Source organism: Podarcis filfolensis (genome assembly GCF_964270895.1).
Source record: "Podarcis filfolensis genome assembly, chromosome: 13".
Classification (NCBI taxonomy): domain Eukaryota; kingdom Metazoa; phylum Chordata; class Lepidosauria; order Squamata; family Lacertidae; genus Podarcis; species Podarcis filfolensis.
The window spans coordinates 44104819-44129883 of NC_139615.1; the positions used below are offsets into that span (position 1 = coordinate 44104819).

At 46.1% G+C, this 25065-nt stretch overlaps 2 protein-coding genes across 3 annotated transcripts in view; one reads left to right on the plus strand and one right to left on the minus strand.

Annotated features, from left to right (window-relative positions):
• Window positions 1-25065, plus strand: part of LOC310747938 (tigger transposable element-derived protein 1-like) — a 943100-nt gene that overhangs the window by 634342 nt on the left and 283693 nt on the right. The gene's annotated exons all lie outside the window — the stretch shown is intronic.
• Window positions 5924-24069, minus strand: LOC310747761 (amine oxidase [copper-containing] 3-like). The gene is made up of 4 exons (XM_083582855.1): window positions 21981-24069; window positions 14071-14356; window positions 10721-10850; window positions 5924-8573 (listed from the first exon to the last, which is right to left on the minus strand). The coding sequence occupies exons 1-4, from the start codon at window positions 23554-23556 to the stop codon at window positions 8289-8291; spliced, it is 2277 nt and encodes a 758-aa protein (XP_083438981.1). The 5' UTR covers window positions 23557-24069; the 3' UTR covers window positions 5924-8288.

Genomic DNA, 25065 nt, shown 5'->3' on the forward strand with positions numbered 1-25065 from the left:
AAGACTTTGGCCACCTCATGAGAAGAGAAGACTCCCTGGAAAAACCCTGATGTTGGGAAAGATGGAGGGCACAAGGAGAAGGGGACGACAGAGGACGAGATGGTTGGACAGTGTTCTCAAAGCTACTAACATGAGTTTGACCAAACTGCGGGAGGCAGTGGAAGACAGGAGTGCCTGGCGTGCTCTGGTCCAGGGGGTCACGAAGAGTCGGATACGACTAAATGACTAAACAACAACAACAACTTGCTGTTTACAGCTGCTTTTGCTGCGGTTTGCAGTTCTGTAAGCCTTCTCATGTTGCAAGCCGCCTTGAGCATGGCTTTAACTATGGAAAGGCAGCATAAAAATAAAATGCTGGCGGTGGGAAGAGAGGCAAGGCTGGCGACAGCCTGAGAGAAGTGTGCTTGGAGTCCAGTATGGCTTGTATCGGAATTAGAGGGAAAGCAACAAGGAGCTCTCATGCCCTGGTTTTGGGGAACAGAGGCTCAAGCAGGATCAGGGCCCCACAGAGGCCCCAGACCCTGGAGTGGTTTTATAAGGGAGATCTCTGTTAGAAACAGGCTTCATTCTCATCACTCCTGATATATAATGAGATGAAAAAAAATGTTGAAAATAACTTTTTATTTAAAAACTCCAAAGCCTTTCTTTTAGGAATTCTAGGTGCCGAAATCCCAAGGGAGCAGAAAGACTGTGTAGCTGTGTGGATGTTATTGGCCCAGAGATGGAAAGAAGATGAAGTCCCTACCAGAGAAGAATGACAGATCAAGTTGATGGACTATGCCGGTAAGTAGGAATGGAATAACACTTGTACCTTAATGGTGAATTTCGGACATAATGGTGACATAAAAGATCTGGATTATCATAAAAGATGCAGGAGGCAAGGATTAACACTAGAAACCCACAAAGAGGAGGAGGGAAGTCTAGGAGATTCTTTGGAATCTTGTTTTTATGTTGTATGTGGGAGATATGATTGTAAAACTTTAATCTGAAAAACCAAATAAATAAATTAACAACAACACCTTAACACATGGGTAGGCAAACTAAGGCCCGGGGGCTGGATCTGGCCCAATCGCCTTCTGATTCCGGGAATCAGCGTGTTTTTACATGAGTAGAATGTGCCCTTATATTTAAAATGCATCTCTGGGTTATTTGTGGGGTCCGCCTGGTGTTTTTACATGAGTAGAATGTGCCCTTTTATTTAAAATGCATCTCTGGGTTAATTGTGGGGCATAGGAATTCATTCATTTATTTATTTTTCAAAATATAGTCTGCCCCCCCCCACAAGGTCTGAGGGACAGTGGACCAGCCCCCTGCTGAAAAAGTTTGCTGACGCCTGCCTCACGGATGCTCATGTACAGAAGGGGTATTGTTGACCACTGATCATGAGCCAGACCTGTGCCAGGGAGGCCTAGTGACGAGACAGGGGTTCCTGAAGCCAAGGACAAAGCAGCCTCCCTCCCTCACCTCAACGCCCGTAATTCAAACCAGCTGTTACACATTAACTCTGCTCTTTTCACTTGGCAATGTCTTTCTTTCGGAGGTCTGAGTTCACTGAACATTTGCAGGAAAAATCCCAGTGCACGTGGCGTCCCTCTTCCTCAGGCACTCACTGCCCCCAAAGGCCATTTGTTGCTTGCTTTCTGTTCAGGGAGGAAGGTGCTTTTTTGTTTGCTTAAAGGAACAGCAATATAGCATTTAAAACACACAACACCTCACTTCACATGCCATTCAATATAAGGTCACCCCTCATCCGAACGCCTCTTTCCTGGAGGTCCCCTTTTCATCACCAACTGACCTGACTCTTTCTAAATCTCCTCTTCTTGCAGATAACTGTTTGACCTAAATACCATATTTTTTGCTCTATAAGACTCACTTTTCCCCTCCTAAAAAGTAAGGGGAAATGTGTGTGCGTCTTATGGAGCGAATTCAGGCTGCGCAGCTATCCCAGAAGCCAGAACAGCAAGAGGGATTGCTGCTTTCACTGCACAGCGATCCCTCTTGCTGTTCTGGCTTCTGAGATTCAGAACATTTTTTTTCTTGTTTTCCTCCTCCAAAAACTAGGTGCGTCTTGTGGTCTGGTGCGTCTTATAGAGCGAAAAATACGGTGGTAATAATAATAATAATAATAATAATAATAATAATAATAATAATGGAGTCTCCTGTCCATGGCATGCTCCACATTGCAAGATGGAGACTGGCAAACAACACTTTTTAAAATAGCACCGTTTGTGCTTTTTTTTTTTGTTAGATTTAGGACAAACGATAACCAACCGTGTAAATTTAGTTTACAAAAAACCTATGAAATGGCATCATTTGTTTAAATCCCCATCTTTCCATAAAAATGTGCCCAAGGCAACATCCAATAAGACACCTAACTTATTCAGCACTGCTATAAATTGGGGGTGGGGACTGGGTAGGCTGTATTCCTGAGTTCCTTCTAATTCCTGGAACCAATACAGATTCGATTCCTGGAATAGCCAGGCTAGCTTCCTGGTGAGGTTATGGCCCTCTAAAGGTAAAGGTAAAGGGACCCCTGACCATTAGATCCAGTCGTGGCCGACTCTGGGGTTGCGGCGCTCATCTCACTTTACTGGCCGAGGGAGCCGGCATACAGCTTCCGGGTCATGTGGCCAGCATGACTAAGCCGCTTCTGGCAAACCAGAGCAGCGCACGGAAACGCCGTTTACCTTCCTGCCGGCGCGGTACCTATTTATCTACTTGCACTTTGACATGCTTTCGAACTGCTAGGTTGGCAGGAGAGGGACCGAGCAACAGGAGCTCACCCTGTCGCGGGGATTCGAACCTCCGACCTTCTAATCGGCAAGCCCTAGGCTCTGTGGTTTAACCCACAGCACTACCCACATCCCTTTATGGCCCTCTAAGTATGGGCAATTAAGGGAAGAAGGGAAATGGCTCTGTGCTGGATGACAACTGGATGGGGGCCCCTCCCTCAGGTCATTGGTAGTTAGAAAGAGAAAGGCCAGAGTTGGGAGATGGAGCTGAGTTATGTGACCTAGAAGTGAGAAGCTGGCAGGTTAGGCAGCTGGGAGACAAAGCCATGCCTGATTTCTGCTTGAATCCAAGGCTGTAGCTATGGCAGAAGCAAAACCCTTTTGGGGTGTTAATGCCGTGAACCTCTCCATCATAGGCTCAGGTTATAAAGGTAAAGGGACCCCTGACCGTTAGGTCCAGTCATGGACGACTCTGGGGTTGTGCGCTCATCTTGTTCTATAGGCCGAGGGAGCTGGCGTTTGTCCGCAGACAGCTTCCGGGTCATGTGGCCGGCATGACTAAGCCGCTTCTGGTGAAACCAGAGCAGCACATGGAAACGCCGTTTACCTTCCCACCAGAGTGGTACCTATTTATCTACTTGCACTTTGACGTGCTTTCAAACAGCTAGGTGGGCAGAAGCAGGGACTGAACACCCCGTCGAAGGAATTCAAACCGCCGACCTTCCGATCGGCAAGCCCTAGGCTCTGTGGTTTAGACCACAGCGCCTCCCGCTGTGTAAATAAACCATATAAAGACCGCAGTTTCCACTGTCCCTCATTCCACAGGAAACACAAATCCTAGGTAAGTGCCAGCGACCCCTGAAACCTTGCACTGCTCTGAGATTGGGGAGGCATGCAACAGTTCATAAGGAAGCAGATTCCATTCACAATAATAAATAAAGGGGGGGGGGAGTAGTGCTTATCCCAGATTCTCCTGCATTGTTTATGTGAGGATGCTCAGAGTCTGTCAGTCTTGAGAGTGGCACTCTGCCCCAGCGATATCTTCCCTGGAGAGCAAAAGTTAAGTTGTTCTGTACTGCAGGATCATTAAGCACCCCAGGGGAGAGAGCTGTCATTTATCAGTGAGCCACAGCTAGTCAGGTACGGTTCCTAAAAATCATGGGGCATGTCAAGTGAGAGAGTTTGTGCAATCTCATTGAAAGCAAACGAAAGAGAAAGAACGTAAAAGCCAGGCACAAATCTGTGGGGACAGGAGTGGAGATTATTAGAATTACAGCAGGAATGCATGCTCTCTTCCAAATGACCATAGGAACGCTAGCCCGTCGGAAATGATTTAAACCAAGAGTGATTGGTTGATTCAGGCTGCATACACACCATACATTTAAATCACATCTCCCCTCCTCAAAGAATCCTGGGAACTGTAGTTTATACCCACAGAGTTCAAATCCCCAGCACTCTTAACTAACTACAGTTCTCATGATTCTTGGTGGGAGGTACTTTAAATGTTGGGAAAGGAGTACGACAAGGCTGTATATTGTCTCCCTGTTTATTTAACTTATATGCAGAATTCATCATGCGAAAGGCTGGGCTGGATGAATCCCAAGCCGGAATTAAGATTGCCGGAAGAAATATCAACAACCTCAGATATGCAGATGACACAACCTTGATGGCAGAAAGTGAGGAGGAATTAAATAATCTTTTAATGAGGGTGAAAGAGGAGAGCGCAAAATATGGTCTGAAGCTCAACATCAAAAAAACGGAGATCACGGCCACTGGTCCCATCACCTCCTGGCAAATAGAAGGGGAAGAAATGGAGGCAGTGAGAGATTTTACTTTCTTGGGCTCCATGATCACTGCAGATGGTGACAGCAGTCACGAAATTAAAAGATGCCTGCTTCTTGGGAGAAAAGCAATGACAAACCTAGACAGCATCTTAAAAAGCAGAGACATCACCTGGCCAACAAAGGTCTGTATAGTTAAAGCTATGGTTTTCCCAGGAGTGATGTATGGAAGTGAGAGCTGGACCATAAAGAAGGCTGATCGCCGAAGAATCGATGCTTTTGAATTCTGGTGCTGGAGGAGACTCTTGAGAGTCCCATGGACTGCAAGAAGATCAAACCTCTCCATTCTGAAGGAAATCAGCCCTGAGTGCTCACTGGAAGGACAGATCCTGAAGCTGAGGCTCCAATACATTGGCCACCTCATGAGAAGAGAAGACTCCCTGGAAAAGACCCTGATGTTGGGAAAGATGGAGGGCACAAGGAGAGGGGACCACAGAAGACGAGATGGCTGGACAGTGTTCTCAAAGCTACCAGCATGAGTTTGACCAAACTGCGGGAGGCAGTGGAAGACAGGAGTGCCTGGCGTGCTCTGGCCCATGGGGTCACGAAGAGTTGGACACGACTAAACAACAACTTTAAATGTACGGTGTATACTCTGTAGAAAAGTATTCTTCCAAAGGGACATTTGAAGTGTCTCTTTTCAGGGAACCCCAGGGTGCTTCCAGTTGCCAGATCCCACCAAGCCCAGCCCAGCCCCTTTCTGCCCTCTTCCAGGTCCAAAATGACCCACCAAGGTTTAGGATCCGAGTTTTCCTTCTCCTAGATGGGCTACTTTCCCCATTGGACAAGCCTCACCTGCCATTCACTTCCCTCTACAGCACTTGAAGAAACACTTTCTTAACTTTCTTAACTGCTGTTGGTCTTGCCCTCTCAATCTGCTGGACTTGGCATGCAGGGGACAAAATAATAATAATAATAATAATAATAATAATAATAATAATAATATTTATTTGTACCCCGCCCATCTGGCTGGACCTCCCCAGCCCCTCTGGGCGGCTTCCACAAAGACCAAAATTACACTAAGATGTCACACATTAAAAACTTCCCTGAACAGGGCTGCCTTAAGATGTCTTCTGAATGTTAGGTAGTTGTTTATCTCTTTGACATCTGATGGGAAGGCGTTCCACAGGGCGGGCGCCACTACCGAGAAGGCCCTCTGCCTGGTTCCCTGTAGCCTTGCTTCTCGCAATGAGGTAACCGCCAGAAGGCCCTCGGAGCTGGACCTCAGCGTCCGGGCAGAACAATGGGGGTGGAGACGCTCCTTCAGGTATACTGGGACGCATATTAGGCGCAACTCAGGCACACATCTCGAGCAATTGCACAATAAACGTACACACCCAACGGCGTTACTGAAAACACACCAACCCATTTATTTCACTTAACGCTGAAACAAGCCGCGAACCATCTGCTCACGGCAAAGGGAAATTTACAAGCTTGTACCAGGGCGGCGGATGCTGCAGAAATTCCTGTCGCAAGTGGAGTAGTCGTACAGCAAGGCATTCTGTGGCCAGATTATTATCTCTGTTTCCATTCTGAGCTTGTGTATGATGGTGTCTGCGTCCTCTGTCTCTAGGGTAGGTGACACGACTTCTCTACATCCTAAGAAAACCAGCGCATAGTTGCTTTCCCATATAAGCCATCACAGGGAAAACGGTTGTGTGAAGCACCTCATTGACCATCTGGTAAACCCAGAAATTCTCCCCTCAGTCAGCCTAAGAGAGGGTTGGAGTAACCTGTGTTCCTCCAGATGGCATTTATTTATTTGAAGCAGGGGTAAGTCACCCCTGCCCCCCCATTCAGGGGCTGATATAGCCCACAAACCAATGTTTCTGCTCCCCCTGGACGTCATCAATTTTGGCAGCAGTGGCAAAAAGCAAAGGAAAATGAAAGTAGACGTAGTATGCATATTGTAGGGTTGCGTGGGGCCCAGTGTGGTCTGATGGAAGGATTATTCAATTCTGGGATTCCCTCCATTTCTAATTTTTCTAACTTTAACTTCACCTTTCTCTTTAACTAACTTTCTCTTTCAGCTCCTGCCTTCTGGAAGAAGGTACAGGGTTATAAAGACTAGGACTAGCCGCCTGAGAAACAGTTTCTATCCAAATGCGACTTTGGTTTTAAATGCAGTGTAATGAATCTCTATGGGAGTATATTGTATTTAAAAATGGGGTATCAGAGTTTTTAGGGGGCTAACCAGGTTGGGATAGCAGGCTTATTGGTTTTTGAATGTCTTATGTAGATTTTTTCAATTTCGTTGTTCTGTATGGGACAATGACAATAAAGCTTATCGTATTGTATCATAGCTCTCCATCTTTTGAAGCAGTTTGCAAAACATCGCCAGCGTTTTAGTGCAAATTTCTCCTAATGAGCTCAGTTTTGAGTAATGCACACATTTTTGCGAGCCGTTTCCCCTAACAGAATGCATTTCAGTATGTTACTGTCACAAACTTCATTTTTATGCACCCTTTCCTCTGATACATGCGCATATATATATATATATATATATATATATATATATATATATATAAACCACATTGTTTCCTTGGCAAATGGCTTCACAAAATTCAGGAAAGTTTGAATTTTGAAAGAAAAATCTGTTTCAGCTGGAATATTGTTTTGGAAAGGGCACTTTTGCTCGATTTAGTTTTCAGCGCAGGTGCTTATCAAATTTTTTCTCCATCCCTGCCTGATGAGGATGCAGATCACCTTCACCTCAGTCATCAGGTCAATCACTGGATGAATGGAAAAGGGCAGTAACTCCCATTCACCAAAGTGAGTCAGGTGAGACGCATGAGGCCAATATGCCTGTATGTTTGTGTCCTCTGTGTTTACATGTAAGCGGGAGAGACTATGGGGGAGCCACCCCCAATTTTGACCACACCTGCCACTGGCATGCACCCAGTGTAAAGGACTGGTCAAGGGTGAATGTACCCCTTGGGTCAAAGAAATGTTAGCCATCCCAAATTTAAAGATTTTTTTTATCCCGTTCTTAAACCAAATATGTCTCCCAAAGCATATTGCAAATCACTACAAAAAAGAGGGAGTCAATTCCTGCCCCAAGGTCCACCCGCAGCAGCAGATCCCGATGTCAATCTTTCTCCTTTCCCCTTATCCCTGATGTAGCTCTTTCCTGACCCTCTTATTCCCTGGCAAGGAGAGGGGCCTTTTTGGGGTCCGCCTCAGGTGCCAAAATGTCGTGGGCCAGCCTTCGGGCTTACAATCTAAAATGGCACAACACAAGAGGAAAACCGATCTGGAGGGAGGAGGAAATAAGCAAACTCAAGTGACACGTTCGCCTAACAACCAGCGGGGGTAAAAAAAAAAGATCAAAAAGAGGAAGCAGCACACCTGCGCCAGCAGAGTGATCCTGCAGCCTGTCTAGTCTCTCAGCTGATCTAGGGGCTGCTGCCAGGTTGCTGGACTCCGACTCCCATCAGCCCCTGTGAGCATGGATGATGGGAGTTGTAGTCTAGCAGCGCCTGGAGGAAACCAGGTTCTCCACCCGTGGCCTAAGAGGAAAAATCCTCCCCAACACCAAACTGATAACACTGGCAAGGCTGCAACAAGCGAAGGAGTAGATGGAAGGAATATGGAGAGCAGGCAGTATTCAGGTCAGACGTTGCCGGGGCTCCACAGTGTTGTTATTCAGCTGAAACAGGCATGTTTGGGCAAACTGAGATGGGGCGGGGTGGGGAATGCAAAGTCTTTCTTCTTGTCAAGGACTTGTAAAGTTCTGGAAGCCACTGAAGGTGAACGGAGGTAGGTTGGGGGAACATGAAGCCGTCTCCTGCAAGCAAGCGACTGGGTTAATGTCGCACTGGCTAGCATCTTGGTCCATTGTGAAGTAGACGCCGTCCGGGGACCTGCTGGAGGGATCATCGTTGAAGAAGTTGTAAGGCCGAAGGATGAAGCCCACCCCATTGCCAACCGTCACGGTGTTGGGGATGTCCTCAGCGTGCGGCACATGAAAGAAGCCAGTGGAGATCCAAGCCACAAGGTCCTGGGGGGAAGAGCGGCAGGAAACACAACAACAGGCCTGTTTGTCACGAGTGGAAGACATTTTCCTCACTAATATGGTCATGGAAGAGAACTTCAATTCTTTTCATGTAACATCTAATTCCTTAAAAATCAGAACTGGCACACCACAGGGATGTGTGCTAAGTTCCTACCTGTATTCATTGTATACATACAATTGTGTATCATCTGACCCGTCCACGGCAATTATTAAGTTTGCAGATGACACCACCATAATGGGTTTAATAACAGGTGGAGAGGAATCAGCATATAGAGGGGAGGTCCAAAAAATATCTACATGGTGCCTAGGGAACAACTTGAACCTTAATATCAGCAAGACAAAGGAGACGGTGTTGGACTTTCAGAGGAAGAGAGGAGAAATAGCCCCGTTGTACAACGGGGAGGGCTGTGTGGAGAGAGTCTCTTCCTTTAAATTCCTAGGAGTTTATCTCAGTGAAGACCTTACTTGGAAAATCAATACAACCCAGGTGGTTAAGAAAGCCCAACAGAGACTCCATCTCCTCAGAATATTGCGAAAGAATCAATCAACATTTGATGATCTCCTTCTACCAGTCAACAATAGAAAGTGTCCTTTCATACTGCATCACGGTGTGGTACGCTGGTTTGACATCAACTGATAGGAAGTGCCTATAGAGGGTGGTGAATACAGCACAAGATATTATGGGCTGTCTTGTGAATCCGCTAGATGAAATAGCGGAAGAACGTTGCCTCCGGAGAGTGAGGAAAATTCTCAGGGATGATTCACACCCTGGCCGGCACTTTCTTGATCTCCTGCCCTCAGGCAGAAGATATAGAAGCAGGATTAGTCTCACCAACAGGGTAAAGAACAGCTTCTATCTGTGGGCTGTTAGGCTGCTGAATGAAAAGATAACAGCAGGGCAACTGACTTTTGGGTTTGGTGGATATGCGTCAGTAAATGAGGGGAATTAAGACTAAGAGAGCTGAGTGGGGGGGTGTTTGTGTAATCTCACTGTATACAAGTTGTACAAGTGACAATAAAGTATTTCAATTTTTTTTCAATTTCAATTTCAATTTTCCCAGTTCTCAGTGTGTTGAAACAGGATTTGTATCCCCTGTAGTTGGTGGGCCAGTTGAGAACAGGTTGCATGTAGATCAGAGATGGAGACTCGGTGGCCCTGCAGAGGTTGCCGGGTTCCTATCAGCCCCAGGTAGTATGGCCAGAGGTCGGGAATCATAGGAGCTGGAGTTATGCAATATCTGGGTTCGCCATCCCTGATGTAGATGATGCTCAACCATCCTAGATGGTCTGTGGCCAAATTGTGGGCCATTTATCTATCAGATGCACAACTGAACTCAGGGGTCAGGAGCAAACCAGCAATAAATCACACAGGGTAGGTGAAGTTAACTCTTAAAGGAAACAGAATCGGCTCAGAAGTGCCAGGCCTAATGAGCACAGCTACTCTTCTTCAACAAGGTCTTGCAGAGTCTGAAGGTCCCTGCCTTCCCACAGCTGCCTAAGTCTCCTCCTCGCCAGAGTTTTCCCCAACCCAATCTGAGACTATGCCGGTGTGGCTGCTTTTTGCTCTGCTCTCTTCACGCCTCTCCTGTCCTGTCTAGAAGCCCCCTTAGGCAAGAAGTTCCACAGGAATGAAGTCTCCACCAAAGAGGCTTAGCTCCTTGTAAATAACCCTGCAACATAAGAGTATCCTAGGCAGAGTATCACCTAGATCTAAGGCCATATGTTCTTTGGGTATGCCAGACTCACAACATTTAGACCATTATCATTATTACTGGTACATCTCCTTTACCCTTTCTCCTTTAAGGCTTTCTCCATCTCTAACGGACCTCTGTCCCTCTTCCACAGGAAGCAATAATTCAGGATAGCTTAGTCGGTAGACCATGAGACTCTTGATCTTAGGGTCACGTTGGGTGAAAGATTCCTGCACTGCAGGGAGTTGGGCCAGATCAGTGTTTCCTCAAACTTGGGTCCCCAGCTGTTGTTGGACTACAATTCCCATCATCCCTTGCTCTTGCAAGTTAGGGATGATGGGAGTTGTAGTACAACAACAGTTGGGGGGCCCAAGTTTGAGGAAACACTGGACTAGATGATTCTCACGGTCCCTTGTGCAATTCTAGGGTCGCAGCACTCACTTCGTTGACGATGGTCTCGTTGTCTATGAAATCAGCAAAGACCACCAGTGGATCCCAAGGATCATTCTGATTATAAATGCACGTGCTGATCAGCTCCTCCTCTTTCCGCTTGGTAACAGCCACCTTGTACCTGAAGGATGCAGATAACGGGGGAAATGGTTGAGAGGATGAAAGCAGAGGCAAGAGGCAAGTTCTTTGTCTTTATTCCTAGCAGTGCTGTCTTCCACTTAGAATATGATAGTCCGTGGCAAGATGGCTACCACCCATCCCAACTGCCGTATACTGAGTCACACCACTGGCCTGTCTAGATCAGTATTGTCTTCGCTGACTGACAGCAGCGCTCAAAGGTTTCAGACAGCGGACATTCCCAGCCCAAGGGGAACATTCTGCACCCAAAGCAGATGCTCCACCTGTAGCCTTATTAGACTTTACCGACTGGTGAGGTCTGCGTTGCTCCCGGGAGGGAGAAAGGATGTCAACTGACACTGAGGTTGATTCAGAGAAAGAGTTTATTCTGCTCTCCGGATAGCAGAAGGCACTTGCGTGGTCAGTTCACAGCAAGTCCAAAGAAATGAGAAATTTCATGCAGTATATATATCCTCCAGGCACCCTTTCCTCCCTTCCCCACGAATCCAACCACATCAGCTTATACACGGAAGTTGACATCCATGACCATAAACAGATATTCCTGTTCCGGTACTCTTGACCATAAAAAGTTGTTCCTGTTCCTATACTCTTATCTTGGGGCAGGAGGTCACCAACTCTAAGAACACTCCTGGCGCCGTTCCCGGGTCTCTTGTCAGACCTGACAAGGTCTGTGCGTCTTTGTGGTCAGGATGTAAGATAAGACCCAGACGTGCCATCCCTGCTCCACTTTGGAATGGACAAGGCCATTCATTAGGCGTCACGGACCGATAAAGGAGAGAGCTTTGTTTATACAGCTGTGTTCTTGCTATGCATTTGCTCAAGAGCTCAAGTTAATGGTTTTTAGCTAATGCACCCTTGGAGAAGGAAAAATGGATTTTGGGGCCCATTTCAGACTGATTTTAGATTTGGGAAACCCATTCCTTCACACCAGTGAGCTACAGCCCTCCAGGGGTGCACTTCCAGGGTTGAAGTCAGACTGCCAGAGAATCACAGCGCCTGCCGTGGCTGCAGAGACCGGTGACTCATAACTGCTGCCTCCCGAAAGGCTTTTGCTGCATTAGCAGCACTGAAGTGACCCAGGAATGACCCTCAAAATGAAACAGGGTAATAATGAATTCAAAAAGATGTTTAAATTGGTGATTCCCCCCCCCAAAAAAACCCCAAAGCCTTTTTTGCTAGGGATAATTGGGACAGAGGTTCCAAAGAAGCTGACTAATCTTTTTATGCACGCAACGACGACAGCCAGAGCTTTTATACATGCAGAAATGGAAGGGGAAGAGATTCCAACCAAAGAAGAATGGCTTATAAAAATCAACGGACTATGCTGAAATGACAGAACTGACCATAAAACCAAGAGATCAGAATGATGAACTGCTTATGGAAAAGTAGAGGCCTTTTTTTGGGGGGGGGGACTATCTGTTAAAGTATTTTATCGATATAAAATTGCAAGCAGGATTCTGAGTTATGAATGAGGGGGAGCAAAAAATGAATGATAAGCTGGAGTTAGGGGGGATTTAGAAACAAGTATTATGCAGGGATGCGAGTGGCGCTGTGGGCTAAACCACAGAGCCTAGGGCTTGCCGTTCAGAAGGTCGGCGGTTCGAATCCCCGCGACGGGGTGAGCTCCCGCTGCTCGGTCCCTCTCCTGCCAGCCTAGCAGTTTGAAAGCACGTCAAAGTGCAAGTAGAAAAATAGGTACCACTCCGGCGGGAATGTAAACGGCGTTTCCATGCACTGCTCTGGTTCGCCAGAAGTGGCTTAGTCATGCTGGCCACATGACCTGGAAGCTGTACGCCGGCTCCCTCGGCCAGTAAAGCGAGATGAGCGCCGCAATCCCAGAGTCGTCCGCAACTGGACCTAATGGTCAGTGGTCCCTTTACCTTTACCTTTATTATGCAGCAACCAAGGATAAGGGGAAAAAATCAGTGCAGGAAGGGTGGGAAGTCAACAAGAAAAATATCAGTGAATGATAAATTTGTTTAAAACTTTGAAAATTTAATAAAAATCAGTATTTTAAAAAATGAAACAGGGTGGCATTTATCTGAAAGACAAACAGGACATGGTTTGCTGTTTGGGGCAATAGATATTGGTCATAATATAGACATGGAAGCATGGGAACCATTGTGGAATAGGGATATAAAATTTCCAGCATGTTACAGTTTAAGAGAAAATTATATTAAAATGATTTATCGATGCTATCTAACACTGAGTAAACTGGCAAAAATGTATAAAACTAAATCAAATAAGTGTTGGAAAAGTAAAGAGGAAGAAGGTTCTTTTTATCATATGTGGTGGTCTTGTTAAGGTTAAGGCTTACTGGGAAATGATATACAATGAAATGAAAAGGATGTTTAAAGTAACGTTTGTAAAAAAACAACAACCAGAAGCCTTTCTCTTGGGAATTATAGGGATAGAACTGCCTAAATTGTATAGAAACTTATTCATGTATGCAACTATAGCGGCAAGAATGTTACCTGCAAAAAATGGAAAGATGAAGTCCCAGCAAAGGAAGAACAGATACAAAAACTTATAGAATATGCAGAAATGGCGTAACTTATCGGGAGAATAAGAAATCAAGATAACAATTTTTTTATAAAAGAATGGAAATGGTTTACTGAATATTTACAGATAAATTGTAAACAGATAAAAACACGGACAGGATTATTGTAATAACCTGCAGCTACATAAGAGTATATACTATACTATACTATACTATACTATACTATACTATACTATACTATACTATACTACATAAGCGTATATATTATAAAGAAGATAAATAAATGAGTAAGTTAAGTTGGATAGGCAGAAGATATTAAAAATAAACTTAAGGAACTGCAGAAAGAGGGGGAAGGAAGTCAAGCTGAAAAACATCAAAATGATTGTAAAATCAGTGAAATGTATATAGAGTCGTACCTCCACTTGCGTATCCCTCCAGTTACATAAACTTTGGGATACGTAAGCGGCAAACCTGGAAGTATATTTCCGTTTTTTTGCTGTGCGCGCATGCATTGAAGCGGTGGACACTTCTGTGCATGTGCAGAAGCGCTCTACCGCCCCGCGCACATGCAGAAGTGGTCTCTCCGGCTGGGAAAACCTCGGGATCCAGCCGGGTCTCCGGAACAACCGGAGGTACCGCTGTACCTGAAAAGTATAAATAAAATGAAGAAAAAAAGAGAAAGATCATGGTTCTGGTTGCCTACCTGCCCCAGCTAATGGACCTCTCCATGGTGCTAGCTTCAGGCAAGTGTTCTCCAGCAAAGCTGGTGATCTGGACGCGGTAGCTTCGCTGATGGTTCCATTGGTTCTCCCGGCTGGTGGCAAAGTGCAGGTACCGGGGGACTTTGCCGTCCAGCGGAAAGGCAGCATCTTCTTCCTTATCCAGGGTTCGGGTTGTGAGAACGGGCCGTTGGATCTGATGTTCTGGGCTCCAAGGGGCCTTCACAGATTCAAACGCCATATCGAGAGCCACCAGGGAGTTCTTGATCCCTGACGAAAGCAGAGAATAAGAGAGAAGGATTTCCCATTTCGGACCCTAGAGACAAACCCTCAACAAAGCAAGATTGTTGGTAGAGCACGTAGATTCATCTCATCTCATGTTGGTAGATTCATCTCATTTGGGAATTATAGGGACAGAACTACCCGAACTGTACAGAAACTTATTCGTGTATGCGACTGCAGCGGCAAGAATGTTACTTGCCCCAAAATGGAAAGAAGAAGAAATCACAGCAAAGGAAGAATGGATACAAAAAATTATGGAATATGCAGAAATGGCGAAACTTACCTGGAGAATAAGAAATCAAGATAGCGAACTTTTTATAAAAGAATGGAAATGGTTTATTGATTATTTACAGACAAATTGTAAACAGATAAGAACATTGGAAGGATTCTTGTAATTACCTGCAGTTTCATAAGAGTTTATATTGAAAGAAGATGAACAAATGAGGAAATTACTGCATTTTTTGCTCTATAAGACTCACTTTTTCCCTCCTAAAAAGTAAGGGGAAATGTGTGCACGTCATATGGAGCGAATGCAGGCTGCGCAGCTATCTCAGAAGCCAGAACAGCAAGAGGGATCGCTGCTTTCGCTGCGCAGTGATCCCTCTTGCTGTTCTGGCTTCTGAGATGCAGTTTTTTTTTCTTGTTTTCCTCCTCCAAAAACTAGGTGCGTCTTGTGGTCTGGTGCGTCTTATAGAGCGAAAAATACGGTAAGTTAATTTGAATAGGCGGAAGATATTAAAGATAAATTTAAGGAACTGCAGAAAGAGGGGGAAGGAAGTCAAGTCAAAATGGTTGTAAAATTAGTGAAATGTTTAAACTTGAAAAGCAGAGAGAAAGAGAGAGAGTGTTAACTTCAGGGTCATAACGTCAAGCGCCACTTTGGGCAAAAGATTCCTGCATTGCAGGGGGTTGGACTAGATTACTCTCACGGTCCCTTCCGACTCTACAATTCTGTGATTCTTTTTTTTTTATATAAAATATTTATTGAAATTTTACAAAAACATAGGTTTACAAAATACAAAGAAAAAACATAGGAAAAGAAAAAGATAAAAAAGAAAACATACAAAAATACATAAAAAAGAAAAAAGAAAAAGAAAAATACAAATTACAAAAAACGGATAGATAAAAAAAAATTAAAAACAAATCCATTTTTTGTAACTTTAAACTCATTAGCTTGTTTCCTTGACCTCCTCACACCTCCCCTTTTTGTATTCCCATTTAAATAATCAAATCAGCAAATCCTTACCCTCTTTCGTTTATCTTAACTCTATATATTAACATATTATAACTCTATATTTTCATCCATTATCAATTCATTTTTGCATATTCTCATTAACTTTGTTGCTAATGCCACTTAGTTTCAATCCAACATCATTTTTAACATTCATTAATTTTACAGTGTTTCTGCAGATAGTCTTTAAATTTCTTCCAATCTTCTTCCACCAACTCTTCTCCCAGGTCTCGGATTCTGCCAGTCATTTCCGCTAATTCCATATAGTCCATCACCTTCATCTGCCACTCTTCCAGGGTGGGTAAATCTTGTGTCTTCCAATACTTTTCAATGAGTATTCTTGCTGCTGTTGTTGCATACATAAAGAAAGTTCTATCCTTCTTTGGCACCAATTGGCAGACTATGCCCAGGAGAAAGGCCTCTGGTTTCTTCAGGAAGGTATATTTAAATACCTTTTTCATTTCATTATAGATCATCTCCCAGAAAGCCTTAATCTTTGGGCACATCCACCAAAGGTGAAAGAATGTACCTTCGTTTTCTTTACATTTCCAACATTTGTTATCGGGCAAATGATATATTTTTGCAAGCTTGACTGGTGTCATGTACCACCTGTATATCATTTTCATAATATTCTCTCTTAAGGCATTACATGTCGTAAATTTCATACCGGTGGTCCACAACTGTTCCCAGTCAGCAAACATAATGTTATGACCAATATCTTGTGCCCATTTAATCATAGCAGATTTAACCGTTTCATCCTGCGTATTCTATTTTAACAGCAAGTTATACATTCTTGAAAGTATCTTAGTTTTGGGATCTAAAAGCTCTGTTTCCAATTTTGATTTTTCCACCTGGAAGCCAATTTTTTTGTCCAAATTATAGGCCTCTCTTATTTGATAATAATGAAGCCAGTCTCGCACTTTATCTTTTAATTTCTCAAAACTCTGCAATTTCAATTTATCTCCTTCTTGTTCCAATATTTCCCAATATTTCGGCCATTTGGCCTCCATATTGAGCTTTTTCTGAGCCTTCGCTTCCATTGGTGACAACCACCTTGGGGTTTTATTTTCCAGTAAGTCTTTGTATCTTATCCAGACATTGAACAATGCTTTTCTGACAATATGGTTTTTAAATGCTTTATGTGCTTTATCCTTGTCGTACCACAAATATGCATGCCACCCAAAAACATTATTAAAACCTTCTAGATCCAAAATGTCCGTGTTCTCAAGAAGCAACCAGTCTTTCAACCAGCAGAATGCTGCTGATACATAATAAAGTTTAAGGTCTGGCAGGGCAAATCCGCCTCTTTCCTACAATTCTGTGATTCTTGCTGTCACTGGGATAACAGGTGCAGCAACTCCTAGGGGTGGAGGCATCTTTGGCCTCCTCAATATTAGCTGGCAGGGGGCTGGGCCCCCTCGATGCTGAGGGGATGGAGAAGGGCGAATGTGGTGCAGTTCAATGGCTGGCTCCTCCTGAGCGTGAGAGAGAGGTAGTCTTGCAGGGCTGGGCACTTAGCCTCCTCCTGACAATGCAATCTCACACACGTGAAACGCATGCCAGCCCCTCACAATCTTGGGCGCAAGATGACACCTCTGAACACCAGCTTGGGCCTGTGGGGGAAACGTCCACCTTGTATTTCGGAGGCGTAGGCTCAAATTATCTCCCATCATGTAGGATTACACAAGTCCCCATCTCTCTCAGCATCAGTTATTCGCCTGTCCGATGGGGAGAATGGTGGTCTACTAACAGGGTCGTCTCAGAGGCAATCTGCCTTATGTTTCATTGCAAGCTTTTAAGACCAGCCAAGAACAGCTTGGCACCTTGAGAGCCAGTGTGGTGTAGTGGTTAAGAGTGGTAGACTCATAATCTGGTGAACTGGGTTCGCGTCCCCACTCCTCCACATGCAGCTGCTGGGTGACCTTGGGCTAGTCACATTTCTCTGAAGTCTCTCAGCCCCACTCACCTCACAGAGTGTTTGTTGTGGGGGAGGAAGGGAAAGGAGAATGTTAGCCGCTTTGAGACTCCTTCGGGTAGTGATAAAGCAGGATATCAAATCCAAACTCTTCTTCTTCTTCTTGGCAAATTCTAATGGGCAGGGAGCTTCCCTGGGCTGATCAACAGCTATGAAACTCCCTCCTGCCTAACTTCCATTGTGGGAACTGTCTTTATCGTTTGCTTGCATTTTTTGTGTGGACTTCCTAATTTGGTTTCCTTACAGCCACCGCATGAAATGATGAATCAGTGCATATTTTATCAGCAGAGTAGGTCTTATTCCTTGTGCACAGATGGAGAACTAAGGGTTTGAGAGAGACAGGGGGACAGAAAAAGAGGAGACGGGGGACTTATCCACACTTTCCTCCGCACTTTCCAGGCACGGCCAGAGCTTTACAGTATCATATCTGAATGCCCCCCCCCTTTTTGCTCCAGAGCTTTCCCCATGAAAACCCACTCTTTAAAGCTTAATCAGAACAGGAAAGAGCAGGTCAAAGGGTGAGTGTGGATAAGCCCTGAGTTGGCCTAAATTGCACAATGAGCCAACAGGAGGCTTGAAAACAAGAGACCATATTTTCCAGATCTGAGCATTTTTCAGTGTTTCACCATAGCTTTCCCTGTCTCCTAGGAGAAAGTGAGCAATGTACTGTATCACTCTGCCCTTTATATACAGAAACACACTACAGCGACTATATTGCAATGGCATCACTGCCTTTTCAGGTGGCATTACAAGACTGGCTCCTTGCCATTCACCTAAGGGTGGAGTAACAGAGGACTCTGCCTGGTCCATCTGTGGGAATGTTGAGGGTGGCAGGAGAGGATGTATCATTTAATAATATCCTTCCTAACTTGTGCCAGCAAGTTTCTTCTCTTAGCAGAGCGCATTCCCCTTCTTACACAGCAGGAAAACAAGTTCCTGTCTTGTCTGAGCCTTTTACTATTATACAATTCAATCTAGCTCAGATTGAATTGTGTGTTCCTGGTAAGGTCTCCTTTGCATCCCTCCTAAAAGGATAAAGACACCACAGGTTTATTCATAAAGAACAAAAAGTAGTTTTACTTACGATCAGGCAGAGCACAGTGTGATCTCTGAAGGCAGGCTTTAGGCTTAAAGTTACAAGCACGTAAAGACAGGTTTACCCCATATGGGAGATGACATGGGGACTTCTGTGGCGGGCAGCAGTCCACTCCAGTTGATGCAGGAAGGTCGAAAAGAGAGAGGACTGGACCTTTTGTTAGGTCAGGTAAGGTCAAGCTCACATTTTAGTCACATGCAAGGAAGGATGTTCCAGGCCAGGAGAAACAGAAGAAGAAGAGGAGTTTGGATTTGCTATCCCACTTTATCACTACCCGAAGAAGTCTCAAAGCGGCTAACAATCTCCTTTCCCTTCCTCCCCCACAACAAACACTCTTGTGAGGTGAGTGGGGCTGAGAGACTTCAGATAAGTGTGACTAGCCCAAGGTCACCCAGCAGCTGCATGTGGAGGAGCGGAGAGCCGAACCCGGTTCACCAGATTACGAGTCCACCGCTCTTAACCACTACACCACACTGGCTGGACCAAACATTCCCTTGCACGTCCACTGTAGCAAAACAAGGAATGTTGTATTTGACTGCTCCCAGTGGATTACATCCCACACTGTCTTGTTCAGGACTGTTGTCTGGCAGGCAGCTCTCTGGGGAACTCCAACAAAAAGTCTTTCCCAGCCTGACTTGGAGGAGCCCAAAACAGAGCTCTGTGTACACAAAGCCCGTGATCTTCTACTGAGCTACACCCTGTCCCCACATTCCTTATTGGACTAGAGTTTGAGCAAATGAAGACTCCGAACAACGGCATCTCCCCATTTCCACATGCAAAGAGGAATGGGATGAGATTACAAGTGAGCGGTGAGCCGTTCCCAACCTTGCCAATAGTTTCCTGCTGCTGTGGAAGTTAATCCCGATCATACAACCCAGGGGGGCAGGGCTTCTCTATTCGACCCTCGATATTCTTCCCAGGCCACACCCACCATCAAGGCCACACCCCCTCTCTCTAGGCCACTCCTCTCACTGGCTCTGCTCTCACACTATCCCCCAAGCGCTTTTCTGTGGCAGTAATGTGCCTCTTGCTTATGGAGAAGAGAGGAGGAGATGGGGGTGAGTGGGATGTGGAAACCTCTGACTCCTTTGTGGCTGGACTTCAGTCTTACCGTATGCATTCATGGTCCCACCCACTTTTGCTTATTGCACCGCGCACCCCTAACGTTGCAGCTTCTGGAAGTTTGCCCCTGAGGAAATGTGAGCCTCAGGCTGAAAAGTTTCCCCATTCCAACATAACCATTTAAAGAACTCTGCTTCGTCAACATCTCTTTCTCTGCGATGCATCTGTAAAGCCCTAAACGCTGTTTTATGAAACAGGAGCATCTCCTGGTCATATAATTTACAAGCTGCTACTTCCCCTTGGCCCAAGATTCTGGTTCGCTTCTGCTCTTCGCTAGTACTATCAGATGTTCCGTTATTTCATTTCTCTGAGTCCCGTTACTTTCCCTGCAACATGTGCTCCCTCGCTCAAGCCGTGTTGAGCTTCCACCCTACCTGCACCATTCTGGACTGCATTTTTCTGGCTCCTGATCTCTGCTTGTGGCACACTGAGGCAGTCAGGGAGAGCAGTGGTGGAAACGGGAACAAAACCAGACAAAGGAACAGGGTGTCAGCCGAATGTTACCAGTGTTCCAGAAACAGATGCCATCAATTCTCTTAATCTGCCTCGAGATGATGGATTGCATTTTATAGACTATTTGTTGTTTCAGATTGTAAAAGGTAAAGGGACCCCTGACCATTAGGTCCAGTCGCGGACTACTCTGGGGTTGCGGCTCTCATCTCGCTTTATTGGCTGAGGGAGCCGGCGTACAGCTTTCGGGTCATGTGGCCAGCATGACTAAGCCGCTTCTGGCAAACCAGAGCAGCGCATGGAAACGCCGTTTACCTTCCTGCTGGAGCAGTACCTATTTATCTACTTGCACTTTGACGTGCTTTCGAACTGCTAGGTTGGCAGGAGCAGGGACCAAGCAATGGGACCTCACCCTGTCACAGGGATTCAAATCGCTGGCCTTCTGATCAGCAAGTCCTAGGCTCTGTGGTTTAACCCACAGGGCCACCCGGGTCCCAGATTGCACACTTCTGTTAATAACAGAATTATCTCCTTATGTCAGACATCACAGTTCCCAAGTATCCAATAAGGGGACCCTAAACAGCACATTCAAGTTTGGGAACAGCATTATGCCAGAAATTGTGGCTGACCTTCCCAAGGGTGCTGATCCTTTATTCTCTCTCCCTCACCTTGTGATAGATCCAAGTTTCACAATCCTTGGCTTAGCATTGCAAAGCTTGGAGATTTGCACTGCTTACTGTACAATGTGGGCATTGCAGCCCCAAAAGTTATTTTCTGGCTTAGATTTTAATCTTTGCCAGTCTCCCCTTGGTCCCACCCAGCGGTGGAGCATATGCCCACACTGCCCAGGGCGGGTGCGCTCCCAAGGGGGGAGTGTGGTGCGGAGGATGCCCTCCCAGGCGTGGGATAGCTGCTCGGGTGCCCAGAGCGGTGCATGCACCTGCAGCCAGGGTGGACATTCGTCGTGCCGCCCACCCATGACTCCCAAGCCTACCCCAAGCTGTCAAAACAAAAGGGGAAGGGGGGAATGTCACTGGCAAAGCGGCGCAGCTCCCCCCCTTACCCCAACGACTTGGGGTAGGCTTGGGAGTCGCAGGCGGGCGGCTAGCCAAATGTCACCCCCTCAGTGAGGGCACCCAGGGCGGTCCGCCCCACTGCCCCCCTTCCTACGCCCCTGATCCCACCCACTCTCCTTCTTCCAATCCCTGCCCCAATCAGACCTCATCATACTTCCAGTGACATCACCAAGGGTCCTAAAGGAGCCTCCCTGACTCATAATTTAAACCAGAATAAACAAAATACAAATACATCACAAATGTCTCACAAGACTCTTACCCGTCTGTTGTGGCAAAAAAGAAGCAGCAAACATGCCTAATCGTTAGGAAATTGTTAGAAAAAATAACATGCCATTTTCCAAGTTCTGACAAAAAAAAATGTTTAGTTTTCTGAGTGCTAAATAAGGGAAGGTTCACACAGTGTCCCTTTTATAACCCACTAGTCTAGCTCTGGTACGTCAAACCCTATAAATAGACTGAATAGGAAAAGGAATTTTTAAACAGTCACACAAATCCTTACATTACTTGAAATGCAGAATGTGAGATTCCTGGGGGGAAGTTAGATTTGTTGTGGGACACCCGGTGACAGGGGACCCCCAACTGCAACCCCTCTCAGTATTCAGCTATGGTTTCCACAGTTAGGGTGACAGAACATAACGTTTTGGGAAGTATGGGGCACCTACCTCCAACATCCAAGTCGACTTTGTAGTTCATAAGATGGTTGTGCATGGTCCCAAGTGTGTGCTCCCCGACCCTGTTTCCATACGCAGTGCCACCTTCCATGAGGAACGACGTGCTGATGTATCCCGTGGCATGGACCTTGACTTCTATAGCACCATTTTGGTAGAACACAAAATCCCAGACATAGTCGTAGTTGATGAGAGTGGAGATGGCCCTCAAGACCAAAGCGTAGTTGTTCAACCCCCCGTAATAGAAAGAGCCCATGTCAGAAAAATGTCGCCGGAGAGGCACGCCCATGTCATGCTCAAAGATGCAGAAAGAGTTCTTGTTCAGTCTTGGGGTGTCAGAGTCTATCAAGTAGTGGCGGTCCACGTAGGTGGCCGTATAGGGGCAGTCCACTCCCCGAACCAATTCGTAAGAAAATTTCCCAATGCCAAGGGTCCCGTCCATGTACCTAGTCACCATTCCCCCGGGGCAGTTGGAGCCATAAGTAGCAAGAGCTTCTTGCAGACTCAACTCGTAGACAATCCTTTCCTTGCCAAATCTGATGTTGAAGAGGCGTGGCCCTGTGTTCACGTTCATCCCAAAGGCAAAACTCCAAGACCGGTAGACAACATGGCTGCCGGCTACGGTGTAGCGCATCCCGAGGGGCTCAAATTGCAAAGGGCCTGGATGAGGAGAAGATTCTGAAGGCTTCCTGGAAGTAAAATCATTCTTCAGGTGGGCTGCCTTCACTCGGACCTCCTTCACATGCCCATCCATAAACTCCTTCTCCAGGTGGGTCATATTCTCATAATACTGGCCGTTGTAGAACACTTTCTTCACCTTCCACTCGGAGATGTTCAGACTCCGGTGGTCCACCAACACCTCCAAGCCAATGGGGTGGATGTAGTACCCGCTGCCATTGACATTGTGGAACAGGACAAACCAGGTGGCTCGGTCGCCAGATTCAAACCCTCGGGGGGCTGTGGTCAGAGTAGCCAGGTTCTTCCTATTATACTCACAACATTCTCTGAGGAAGTTGTTGGCCGCCTCGAGCTCCTGGAAAATGAAGATGTCAATATCTTTGTACTCCTTCACCGTCACCGGCCTGCTGTGATACGGCACCTTCCTGCCAAATTTCTTCAGCGTGATGTCACGGTGGCCCGTTGGGTTCGGAAGAGGGCCTACTACGAATTCGGTGACATTTGGATCTGGCTGGTTGCCAAAGTACACCACAGCCAAGGCCTCCCGGTGGGGCCGAGCCCTTCCATGGTCCAGGAAGCCCAGAGCCCCTTCTTTAGAGGGGAAGTGTGTATCCAGGTAGTAAATGCAGTTATCGGAGGGCTTTGCCCGAGATGCATCTTCTAGGCGGACGCCAAGATTCTCCTTGAGGTATTTCACCACTTGGGCCATCTCAGCGGCTGACAGGTCAGCAAAGATCTCGCTCGGATCTCTGTTGGTGCCTTCGGGAGAATTCTGGAGCCCTGAGACGCCACACCTAACGACTTTTTCCTTTCTGGTCATCAAGACACAAACTAAAGCAAAAATGGTAGCCAGAGCCAATACCAGGAGAACAACCACAGCTTTCATGTTCATGCCGGTGTCTGCGAAAGGCAGCAGTGGTCGCGACACGCTCAGCAACCCCAGCTGCTATTTCCTTGCAGGAAACGGTTTGGGAGGGAAGGAGGGAGGGAGGAAAGCTGCTGCTCTGTTCAGAATTAGAGGAGGGTTCAGAGTTAGGAATGCATGGAGGCTCATCAGCGACTATAAAAGGCAGGCTTGCGCTCTCTCTGCCCAGCTATGTATCCACCATAAGCCCAAGCTGGTCTTGGCTCAGGATGATGGGCCAAGAGGTCTTGGATTAGTCCAAGAGGTCTTTGGAGAGAACGCCAGGCGCTAGGTATGGCCCCAGAGAGGCAAAACACCCAGATTTAGCAGAGACCCTCAGAGAGAACGAGCTTGGAGGAGGTTTCTGTCCAAATGCTGTAACCCGATCCCTCCCAAGCTGAGAAAGTAATGATGCCTGCTCTCGGCAGAAACCCTTTTCTGCCCTTTTCTCAGACCGCTCAAAAGCTCATTTCCACCATGTTCACATTGCCCACCCCCCACTCCCCTGGTCCAGCCCCAGAAGCACAGATTTAGCTTGGCCCTCACCCCGTAAGAATATGTGTTCAGTTTACTGTTGAGCCAGCTGCGCCATCGTGGTGGGTTGTCTATGTAACTCTCAGTTCCTTGATTTAAAAAAAACCCCACTGGGTTTCTGAGCAAGAGCAACACATTTCAAAACGAGGCTGCAATGAAGGAAACAGGGTAATATAATGTACCTGAAAGCACTTTCCTGTTACTCAGTGGGAAATGAAACGGCTTCCTAGGAACTGTTCCAAATGTGTGCTGGTGATTTGGGACATTGCAAACCTGGAATCTGTAACACACCCAGTGTACTTTTCCAGCTGCCACCACAGGTCTAATTCACACAGCCTTGGAAACTTGCCTGCCTGAAACATGATACATCTCTGGTCACTTGCAAAAAACAAACAGCACCAAAAATAAGGCACACGATTCTGAAATTTGGAAAAGCCAAACCTGAAGGAACAAGACTTTCTTAGGCCTGTTCACCCCTACAGACCCTCTTGAGGACCAGCTAAACTTTAGCTACTGAAATTCATTTGTGGGCTTGTTTTAAATTCTAGACTTGAAATGTATTTATTGTATTCTGACCTATCTGTGTTTTGCTTTTATAACTTCTGCAAACCACTTGGGGATTTCATTACATTGCCAAAAATGTTAAAGCAGTATGCATCTTCTGAACGAACGAACAAACGACTAAATAAATAGCAACCTTGAGCTCCCCAAGACTTGGAGCCACGTTCACCCCCCGCCCCCAACACAGCACTTTGGACAAAGGAGGCTTAAGAGTGCAGCTCGTTGTTTGTTTATTTGTTAATTTGCTCAGAGAGATGTACAGTTTAGTTTTTTTCTAGTTCACAGTGTCTGCCAAGAACCTTCATCTTACCCTGCTGAGGTGTAAAAACATACCAGTGGCTGGGTTTCATCAAATGAAGCAAAAACATGAACACAGAAACACCCCTCACCCTCGGGAAGCCA